The sequence below is a fragment of the Tyto alba genome, unplaced genomic scaffold (assembly GCF_018691265.1).
Source record: "Tyto alba isolate M040663 unplaced genomic scaffold, T.alba_DEE_v4.0 Super-Scaffold_2, whole genome shotgun sequence".
In the NCBI taxonomy this organism is placed as follows: domain Eukaryota; kingdom Metazoa; phylum Chordata; class Aves; order Strigiformes; family Tytonidae; genus Tyto; species Tyto alba.
This window is the reverse complement of record NW_024881282.1, coordinates 83,639,805-83,651,168: the sequence shown is the minus strand read 5'-3', so window position 1 is coordinate 83,651,168 and position 11,364 is coordinate 83,639,805. Positions and strand designations below refer to the sequence as shown.

At 43.7% G+C, this 11,364-nt stretch overlaps 1 protein-coding gene across 3 annotated transcripts in view; it reads left to right on the top strand.

Annotated features, from left to right (window-relative positions):
- Window positions 1–1,171: 1,171 nt before the first annotated feature.
- The window catches only part of CAMK1D (calcium/calmodulin dependent protein kinase ID), a 230,979-nt gene continuing 220,786 nt past the window's right edge, over window positions 1,172–11,364 (top strand). For all 3 annotated transcript variants that reach the window (XM_032985872.2, XM_032985871.2, XM_032985870.2), the window contains exon 1: window positions 1,172–2,012. In XM_032985872.2, the coding sequence (XP_032841763.1) occupies window positions 1,921–2,012 (92 nt within the window). In that variant the 5' untranslated portion in view covers window positions 1,172–1,920. The remainder of the gene's footprint in view (window positions 2,013–11,364) is intronic.

Here is an 11,364-nt window from a genome sequence, read left to right as displayed (position 1 = left end):
ACGCAAAGCCAAGCGGCTCTGCCCAGCAGAGGGTAGCATTGCCCAAACACCCCAGCCTGTTTTCCAAGCTTACACCTTCACGCACCTCTGAACTCCCACCTATGCCACATCCTCTTCCAGCTGGGGAGACACAGTTCAGCCCAGACCCAGGGAAAGCCTCACAGGCTGATACCTTGTAAATTCTGCTCATAAATTATGAGAAATCTGAAAAATCGGCTTTTGAAAGCAGAATTTTAAGAAATCTGTTGAAGGACACAGTATATGCTAAACAGGTATGTGCATACAATCCCATCTGTTCTTAAATAATTGTTATTTAGCTGCCTGTGTTAGGATTTATTTCTGGGTACTTATTTTGATGATCAGGTTTGGAGCTGTCCCTGGGGCATGGGAGTGCCTGTACCTGCCAGCAGCGAGGCCTCTGATTTAGTCACCTAACTTATGTGTCCCAACAGAATTGCACTTTCTTAGTGTTTTACACATACTGCAACTAAAGCCCAGAGATATTAACTATAAATGTATCTCAGTTAGCCTAGACTATAATTTACTCTGACGCCTCTGACGGATCCTGCCCGTCGCCCCGCAGCAGCGCTCAGCTGATGCCCGATGTGACGACACTAGAGGTCTCAGCATTGCCGAAAAAACCCTGCTTTTAGCAATAATCTCAGCGGGGCCACGTGTGTGTGTGTGCCAGGCCGGTGCTGTGCTGGCAGGATGGGCACGGTGCCGGGGCTTGGGCTTCTCGCCGAGGCTGCGCCGTGCCCATCCACCTGCCTCTGGGCTTGGTGCTGCGCCGGGGGGTGACCCTGGTGTTTGGGTGCCCCTTGCTGCCCTGGGTGCAGCGAGGGCTGTGCTGGGTGAGGGTGGTCCTTGCCAAGAGGCCAGTTTTGGCATCCCAGGACTCTGTGTGTGTGTGTGCCCGAGGCAGGTGGGCACCTCCACCCCCGCGCATCCCAGCACATCCCAGTGCATCCCAGCACAGCCCGGTGCAGCACCTAGCCAGGCAGCCCAGAGGTGTGGTGTGGCTTTTTAATTTTTTTTTTTTTTTTTTCCCTACTTTCCCTTTTTTTTTTTTTTTTTTTTTTTTTTTTTTTTCCTCTTTGCTTTCCCTCCCCTCCCGTTTGACGTGCGCGGTTTTGGTGCAATGCGAATTATCTCCAGTCATTCAGTCAGGAGGGGCAGCGCCAGGCAACAGAGCAGCGGCGGGGCTGCCTCCTCCTTCTCCCTCCTCTTCCTCCTCCTCCTCCTCCTCCCATTGCCATAACAACCGCGCACAGCCGCTGTGCCCGCGGTGCCGGCGGGGCCGCACCGCACCGCTCCGCACCGCACCGCGCCCGGGAGGCTGAGCATCCCACGGGCCCCCGCACGCCTTGCACGGGTGGGGTTGTGTGTGTGTGTGGGGGGACGGAACGGGAGGGAAGAGAAACAGTGACCTCCTTCGAAAAAAAAAAAAAAAAAAGAAAAAAAAAAAAAAAAGGAAAAAGGGACTTTTTCGCGGTGTGGGTCTATCAGGGACCAAAGTGACCCCAAGACGCGGGTGAGCACAGCTGCTGCGCGGGGCGCAGAAGGAGGGAGGAGGGACGGGGCAGCCCCGCGAGTGACTCCGCGGGGGGGCGCGGAGGAGGCGAAAGGAGGGAAGAAGGAGGGGGGGGGGGGGGGGGGGGCGGCAGAGAAAGTTGGGAGGAAATAGCCCAGGAAAAGTGACACTCGCGGAGCCCGCCGGAGCGCGGAGGAAATAAAAGCGGCGACGGGCAGGAAGTGTGAGGAGGAGGAGGAAGGGGAGAAGGAGGAGGAGAAGGAGGAAGAAGAAGAAGAAGAAGAAGAAGAAACAGCAGCAGCTGCCGCCGCCGCCGCGGCAGAAGAGAAAGCAAAAGCCGCCCGGTGCGGCATCCGCGGGGCTGCGCGGGGCTGCGCGCCGCGGCCATGGCCCGGGAGAACGGGGACGGTGGCGGATCCTGGAAGAAGCAAGCGGAGGACATCAAGAAGATCTTCGAGTTCAAGGAGACGCTGGGGACGTAGGTGGCGGGGAGCGGCTGGGGTGGGGGTGGGGGTGTCCCTTCTCCACGGGGATGCGCGGGTCGCCCCGCGAGTGAGTGCGTGTGTGCGTGTGTGTATTTTCGCGTGTGCTGCTCCGCGCCCCGCTCATCCATCCGATCAAGAAGTCGGGGCGATCTGGAAACACGGAGAAAAATACAACTGTGGGGCAGGAGCTGGGCTGACACCCCCTCCACACCCCCCAAAAAAAGAGCAAAAAAGGGGGAAAAAAAAATGTTTTAAAATATTCATAGAATGAGCAGACTGGGAAAGGGCTTTTCTTGATAGTGCAACTGTAAATAAATGCGGTCTGACTTGCACGCTTCCCCTAAAGGCGATGGCTGTGTCTGTTCGTGGACAGACGAGCAGAAATAATCGGAGTGGATTGGATGTGTTTCAGCTACGATGCTTAACTGTTGTTGGGGTTTATTTCTGTTATTTATAGTGGCGAGGCATAAAGATTAGTAAAACGTTAGAGTCTTTTTTTTTTTTTTTTTTTTTCAGAAGGCTGAGAATAAACATGCGCAGATGGTGCAAGGGAGCGGGGTGCAGGCTGATGCTTTTTTGGCTGAGCAGAGAGTTTTATTTTTGTTAAAACAAATTTTTGCTTATAGGATATTGTAGAGGTAGAGAGCTGGGAGTGCTGAAGGAAGTCAGCATATGTGCTGCTGTATGTGTACACACTGAAATGAAAGTTTAGTTGCATTGGGAATGCTCTTTGTTGCTGTGTCCCCCCTGCCTTAATTGCAACTTTAAGCATGTCTCAAAACGAAGCGACATTAATCCCAAGTAGTGCTTTTCATACTCAGCGTGCCACTTCTAAAATACGGTTGAACAAGTTTTGACTGTAACATTTCAGTTTCTTTCTGCTTCCAAGGGAGGGCTCTCTATAAACAGAGTATTTCTGGTTCACGGGCTCCCTGGTTTCCTATGAACAAACTGCGAGTAAGAATCAGGCTGGTCATTTAATATGGAGGTGGGTCATGCAACTCTGTTGTGATGAGCAGATAGCATAGCCCTCAGAAAACCACTGACTTTGCAAATCAAATTAATGTCTGCCCAGGTCTATTAAGAAGCGAAGTGCAGTGTAAGAGCTAAGTATTATGGTGTATTCTCACCACCTTCATTGAGGTTTTGCTGCCAGAATTTCATGCCAGGAGAGACGTGTCCCTGTTTGTCACCTGCGTTGTGCAGCTCCCTTCCTGAGTGAAGGGGTGTTGGGGAGGAAAGTCTTAATGTGAAGAGATTCGCTAGAGCAGGACAGTTTGCTGTGGTTCCCATTATACAATTGTCATCTTCCTGGTTGTTGTGTATGAAACCATCTGCAAGGATTAGCTTGTACCACCGGAGAGGTCCAGAAAGAATTAATGTTGTGGCCTTGATCTGTACCCCACTGAAGTTAATGGGAGCAGGTGTAGGTCCCAAGGAAGGAGAAGTTGGTCACAGTTAATAGTTATGCATATTAGCATGGCTGTGTCAAATTAAATTCATTAAATATGGCTAATTAGTGTCTCAAACTATTAACCACTGTCTGAGCCTCACAGTTTGGTTAATAAGTCCTTTCTGATAAGAGTGGGAGCTGTGAAGTTTTTTAATTTGACTTAATAGTCAATCTAGAAAGTTTTAGAAAATTAAAAGAACTGCATTACAAACCTGGGCCTGTATAAAGAAAAATAGAGCTGTTTTCTTTTCCAGACATAGTCACATTAATTATGAATGTATGTGCATTTTACAGCCTACACATCAGTTGCCTTCTGGTTGTGCATTCCATAGCTTCTGAGAGCAGGCTGATAATTAGAAGATCTGAGTTTTGGTTCTGTCCTTGGCCACCCACCAGCACAGCACCTGCAGCTCCTACCAGCTCTGGTGTGACTTACTAGCGTGTGAAACTTCTAAAAAATTTGGGCCATCACTGTGCAAGTCATTAAAGTACCTGTTTCAGTCTCACTGAAGGCAATGAAGTTCACTGACTTGAGCAGCAGATATACAGAGTGCAGGCGTCCAAATGATGGGGCACAGTTATTGATAGGAAACTACTTAAATAGGAATTAAGCAAAAGTCTAAATACCTTTAAAGCATCTGGACCAAAATGTTTTCCTCTGGCATTATTTAGAAGCGGGGAGAAAATCTGCTTTGATCCCTCATGCACTGTAATGCTGAACTTTGTTGGACATCCATCGGTTGATCTCACCATCTAATAGATTTTTCTCTAGCGTGGATGGGCTTGGAGTGAAGAACACAGTGTGTCAGATTAGATGCACTGGGTTAGTGTAGTAGCTGTATTTTGCATTTCTCTGCTACCTTCCATTTCAGGATGCCAAAGTGCTAAAAGCACTTTTAATAGAAAAGCAGCCCCTTTTCATGCAGCAATCTTAATTGCCTGTGGTAAAATCGGTTAGAGAAAGAAAAGCACTAACCCCCCCAGATCAGCAAAGAAAGTGAAAGAGAAACTTTAAAAACATATTTTATTTCTAGTGCATTGATTTGTGAATGTTAAATCTGTGTATCTACTCTAGTAATGATTTGTTCTTTGAAAGGAGTCTTTCATCTGAAGTAAAGCTTTTCAGCAGATCTTTAACATGGGAGAGTTGAAATTGCTGGAATTATTAAAAGGATCCTAACTCGGTTAATCATTATATCATCTGGGTTTCAAGGAACCTCTAATGATTACCCAGTATTCTCTTCCAGAGCTGGAATTAATTATTTACGTGTCCCTGTAAATCATGTCCAGCCACGCTGATACTGAAATAGGCATCCTGAATTGGTCATCACCTCCAGATGCAAGAAAGTAGCCTTTTCCACCCAAAGAATTGTTTCCTTTGGTGGCTGAGGTCCCTGTTGTGTGCTCTGCTCAGTGCTGTTGGGCAATAGTGTTTTCCTAAAGAAGAGTGGTACCCATACTTGTATTTACCCTGTTCTGTATTTACGCAGTCCCTACGCAGGTACAATCTTAGTCTGTGGCTGTAACCTCTTGGGTACCAGCATTTCAGCAGAATATTTTGGTAACATTAATCAAGAAAGTATGTTATAAATAAACTATAAATACATAAAATACATTTTAAAATTGGTTTTATGTATGATAATATGCACTATTATACATAAAAGATGTATAATGGTCTTGATCCATTCTTTGGCTGCTTCTGTTTGGCAGTGCCAGTCCAGGTAGGACTGCAGTAACAGCGGAGTGAACAATACTTGGTGTGCACAGGTTCAGTGGGGCCCTCTTCTTGAAACTGGACCTGTTCACTACTAAGGCATTGAAAGTGAAATTACAGATCCTGAAAAAGTAGCTAGGGAAAAATACACAAAGTAAATCAAGGATAAAACAAAATCCTAGCAGTGGGCCAGATCCTCAGCTGATGCAATTTAGAGTCCCTTCCATGCCAAGACAGGTAGGCTTGAGGAAAGAAGAGGATCTGACTAACTGCTTATCTTTTTAAATTTCCGCAAATTCAACTACTGTAGCTTTACTCAATTTGTAGGCCTGCTTGGAGAGGGGGATTTCTATCCTGGCCCTTAAGAGATGTGATGTTTCACAATAGCAGAAATTTGATAAGAGGATGAGAGATCACTGAAATATAATTTTTTCTCCATATTTATATGATACTATGTTTAAGGAATTTTAAGACTCATATTTTGACATTCCTAGAAGTAATAAGATACACCACATCATCCACTAGCCAAAGAGGAAAGCCTTCAATCGTTTGGTCTGCCTAATTGGATCAGCCCTGCATTTCTAAGGTATCTGTCGTTAGGCATTATTGACATCAGAGTTAAGATGATGTTGGAATATTTAGAAAGGCTCAAGCTTAGTAACTATGGAAATATTGTTGCTGTCCTTATGAATGATGCGGTAGATTCCTTAAAGCTTAGTAATGGTAACACAGGGAGTTGCATGGATATAGCCACAACATAGTAAGAGCAGGGTGGGAAGACACATTTCAATGATGCGTCCAGTACTTTCCTAAAATACAGTATAGAGAAAACTTATAACCAGTTCTGGTTTTCTCAGGGGCTCTACCGTAATTTTTGGTTCATCTGTGTTCCATGTCTCTTCCATACTCTTACGCCATTCTGTGAGCTCCTGGCACTCTTCATGACTCTTCTACACATCCATACGTGCTCGTTCATGCTGTGAGAGGAAGTCACTCCAAGTCCTGTTCTCACATCTGTTTTCTTTCTCACACACACACACACATATTGTCACAAACTCTTACGTGTTGTCTCCTGTGTTTTTGTCCTCTCACATTCTTCGTGGTATCTTCCCCTGCATGCTGTCTCACACTGACACTCATGCTTTTCATGAGCTGGTCCACTTCGTGCTCTCATCTGTTCTTGGTTGATCAGTCCTTCAGTGGGGGACAAGACTAACGGAGGTGATGTGCCTCAGGACAAGCAGACAAGCTTGACTTTCACTGGTGAGAAGATGCTGGTGGTGACAGGTCCTGGGGGAGGTGTCCCATGCATCTGAGTTACCGTGTAGAGAGGAGGTGCTGGGGGGTACCAGTAGGCTCAAGATCTGTTTGTCTCTGGTCAAAGAGCTTCCCTTCTCACCAACTGGGTGCCAAAACCACTTGTGTTGGATTCAGCACAACAAACCATCACTGTTTAGCCATTTAACTTGAGACATCATGCAAGTTACTCAATTGTTTTTCCCTTCTGACTTTGGAAATTCCCAAGATGTAAAGAAACATGTTGATATTTGTGCTTCCTCTGGCTCCATACCCCCTGTGAAGATTGAAGAGTTTGTCTGATTTTCATGTTTCAGCTGACATTATCAGCAATTTCTGTCTCTCTCTTATGACACTCCAGTGAGGCAGTGGTGGCTCTGTTAGATTGTTTCATCTTTTTCTCAGTTCAGTACTTTCCTTTTTTTTTTTTTTTTTTTTTTTTTTAAACACATTAAAGAAACTTTTCACGTTAATAAAATAGCTTCAGGGAAGAAAATACAGTGTCCTAAGGGCAGAAGTTAAGACACATTTTTCAAGGGCAAGGCTGATGAACCACTGGGGCAAACTATGAAGGCACGTGGTTCCCATCTCCTTTTGGATGATTTGCTGGGAGAAATCTTTTTGCCATTTGAAAGCTCTCAGGCTTCGTGCAGGAGTCAACAGGAAAGAGCTTCTTGTCCATGTTTACAGTGGAAGGTGTTTCATAATCATTTCTGACTAAGATCTGTAACACTGGGAATCTTACCATCAAAACCATGTGGGGTTAGGGATAATTAGTGCTAAGAGGTGCATGGTACCTGCAGCACCTTCCTAGCATCTGTGGGAGGAGGAGTGAAAGCTGAAGTCCAGGTATTAATGTTTAACTTAACACTGTGAAACGACTCAGCTGTTTTAGTTTGTGCTCTCTATATAGGGCAAACAGAAAAATACTGTTAGGACTCCTTTAAGGCAACACATTTGTTTTAAACTAAGTAGTCCTGATTGCTATCATGTGGCATAGTTTACTATCCAGTGTGTTCTTGGAGGCTTAAAACTAATGAGTCTCTATTATTTGCAGTGTGAATTGTAGTATCTTGTAATTTAGATTGTTGGTGTCCCTTGAACAGTTGCAGAAAATAACAGGTTTGAGCATTCAGCTGGAATTGAAATGGGGAAAAAAAAAAGAAAACCAAGATGGCCAATGGATTTAAAGGCTGATGGAGATGACTGGGAAAAAAATCTGCAGTCATTAGTGAGAAGGGATTTTTGACAGCTCTCCAAGCCTGGTTCATGGGTGCATTTTGGACAGTGCTCATTTGGGGCAACAGTGTAGCATAAAGGTAAATTTTATTTCATTGTCTAAAAATAAGATTCCAAAATACTAAATAATCAAAATACGTCATTTTGGAGATACCTAGTTTGCTGTATTGTCAGTCCACTTATGTGCTCATGCTTACTTCATGAGCCTTATTTTCTACTAGTTTTGATGTCTTACCTCTTTTTGCCAGGCCTTGTCTCTTTTTCCATGGCTGTTCTTTTTCAAGTACATTTTTGTACCGTCTGAGCTCCCTGCTGCAGCAGGGTACCTGCTCACCTGCACGCCTGTACAACCAGGAATTCTGCTTCACTGACAAAGTCACAGTAAGATGTTTGGGTAGGGTTGGAATAGGGTATTATTTGGGCTTTTTTTCCTCCATTGTTTTGCACAAGGCTTAGGAAAATATGTCCTTGCCTAGGCCAAAACTCAATATTACTATTCAGGAACTCGATATAACCAATACCGACTCCACAGTTGACCTTTGTGTAGATGTGAGCTGAGGGCAAAGCATGCATAAAATGATTGGTAATTTTTTCTCAGACACAGAGGCAGCTGACACCCTAAAGCTCACGAGAAGCAAACCCTAGAGGGTCTGGCGACCTGGTGGAACAATAGTGGACGGAGCTGAACCCAAGTCTTTGGAGTCCTATAGTAATCCTTTAACCAAAAGTCTATTCTTCCCATCACAGCCACAACACAGTGGGTGTGAGAGCCTTCTTTGCTGCCGCTCCCGCCATCTGGAGCAGCCTGTCTGCTTCCTTCACCCTCCATCTGCTTTCACATAGGAGCTGAAATATCTCTTTATGCATTTTTTCATTCCTTTTTGTCTCTTTTTCTCTCTACCTTGGTGACTGACCTCAATTATTTTTGTTGCCCTTCACACGCAATTTTCCTGACTACGTGCAGAATATTGGTTGGAGTTATTTAATCCTTTCAAGCATCCAGGGATACAATTAATATTGAATAAAGTTGTATTGTTTTGGTTTGCCTGAAAATAACAAGCATTTATAAAAGGATTCTGAATTTACTGCCAACAATGATATTCACTTAAATGGTGAGTCACAGTTTATATTCAGAATTACTTAATAGGACCTAATTTTCTAGTCATTTTAGATAGCATGAAAACAAGTTGGAACTAAGCGAGTACTGTTGGTAAACAGGTAATGAGTGAAAGGAGGGATAAAAAGTTCCCCGGGGCAGTGTTCTGTCATTTTTGTTGGAATTCAAACTACCTTGCATTTCAGTGCTTTTCTGTAAATAACAATTAACAACAATAACAATAATTTGCAAACATATGTGTGTGATTGGGCTGTTCTTGAATGACAAATAGCTTAGCAATCAGCATATTTCTCTTTTCTAGAAATCATACTGTTTCTTAAAACTTTCCTATCAAATCTTAACACTGATACGTTTTTTTGTTATCTGACTTGGCAGTTCCTGTAATTTTCCTCTGAATGATGCATCAATCATCTTTAAAAATGAAAACTATAAATAACAGATTGTTAATAAACTTTTCAAGGCCCTTCACTGATGTTTTCATGTTAAAAGCTGTATATTGAGTTTTATGCCAGAATTACTCACCAAACAGATTGTATGAGGTTAAATTAAAAGAATACTCTTTAGCAGAATTTTTGGCTGAGTTAAAAAGCTTTTTTTTTTTTTTTTTTTTAACACTGGATGTGCTAAGAAAAAGCTACTGGGAAGATCTTTTTTGGATCTGATCTGTGCGTAGAACAGCTGAGCACAGGGCTGGAGATCCTCTCTAACAATAGAGGACTGATTTTGCTTGCTCTTTTCCTGGGCAATAGCATATGTCATATTTAAATCATCAACAGTTTTGGACAAGTGGACTACATAACCACGAAGATAGTTCTTAAAATACCTTTTTCAAGAGTCAAAAGGGGAAAAAACATATGAGAGAAAATGTGCTGGCTTAGATGTACTGATGATTTGTTTTTATTTTGATTTTTATTTTCTTATATTTCCAATTGGAGATAAACTAAACAGTTTCAGTCTACTTACAGTTTCTAGGAGGAACGAAAGGGAGGTTCATTTAATTATGCAAATAAACATGAGTATTTACCATCAGCAGCAATAGGGTGAAGCACTGTGGCATCTCTCCCCTAGACCCTTTGCCTCTGCACTGTTTCTGGTCGCTGTGGATTCTTCTCATTGTCCTGCTCTTAACGCTCTCCCTAATTTAGGTTGAGTATTTGAAGGTATGTTCTTTCAAGCCTGAGCACCCAAAATTTGAGAATTACATCTGATGCTCAGTTGTCAGAGTACAGAGGACCTAGAAATTTAATCTATGGCTGATGGGAGTAGAGTGAGGTCAGGACCCATGGAAAGTCTGAGATCTGGGGGCCTTTAACCTCTGTGTTCATTTTGGTGAGGGTTGGTGTAGCAGTTTGGAGAGAAAGGAGGGTAATACTGTCTTTGTTCATCAGCGGTGGGGTGTGAAGGTTTGCAGGTCTTCTTAGGAGCTCCAAGGGATGGGATCCTCAGACAGGGCAGGTATCTCCCTTAAGACAGTGCCAACCAGCGCTGCAGAGTCATTCGGTGATGCTGGCATGTTTTAGCTGAGCAACATGTTTAAAACCTGCCTGCCAACCTGATGGCATATGTACTGGAGAAACATGGCTGCTCTTCTCCCATCAGCTTCATTACTGGTCGCAGAAATAGACAGTCTTTTGAGGGTATTACAAAATAAACCAGCCTGGCTGTTAATGCTTAAATGTAAGGATTTGCAAAGGCTGAAAAGCTAGTGTGTATTTGAGGGTTGGACACTAACAAGTGAAATATGAAGGGTCTAAAATATTTGGTGGTTTTATTACAATGCCTTCTATTGGCCTCAAATGAGATTGGGCACTGTTGAGCTAGGGATATTACAAACATCAGAGTAGAAGACTATTATACTCCGAAGAATTTATAATCTAAATAAGACAAAAATGCTAACACTGTTTTGTTAAATGTGAGAAAGTGTCACTTGTAAACCCAAAGCTGAATCTGATGCTTAACTCCAGCCTTATGCAGTGGACCGTCCCGCTTCTTTTAATAGTGGGCCTTGTGTCAGCACTAATGTCTTCAAAGTGTATTTATTTAGATATGATTCACGCAGAGTCGTCACATGTAATTAGTTTTTACTAGCTAAGGTTTGAAGATGTAAAGCGCTGTCTGTATGCTGTTGGTAACAGGACTTTATTGCTGTGTTGTTTCACAGATGCTCAGAGGAATTGAGGTCTTCCCAGAGTTATAAAGAGCTGGAGCAGACCAAGCAGTTCTTGGGGCAATATGGGATCGCTCCCAGAAGGATCCCATCCTGCCATCCCAGCTTGAATAATTTAAGGGATCACACTTCAACCAGGTTTCAGCTTTCCAACCAAACTCATTAGCTGTGACCCTGCCACCTGGCTTGTGATGGGCAAGGGCTGAAATGAGGAAAACTATTGGATAAAAAACTGTGGAAAAAACAAAATGACATAGAAAAACCCAAACAACATACAAGGGAGCTGGGAGGAGGGGAGAAGAGGACATAGAGGATTTGCAGACATGTGGAAAACTCCTCTCAGGAAGGCACAGGTTGCT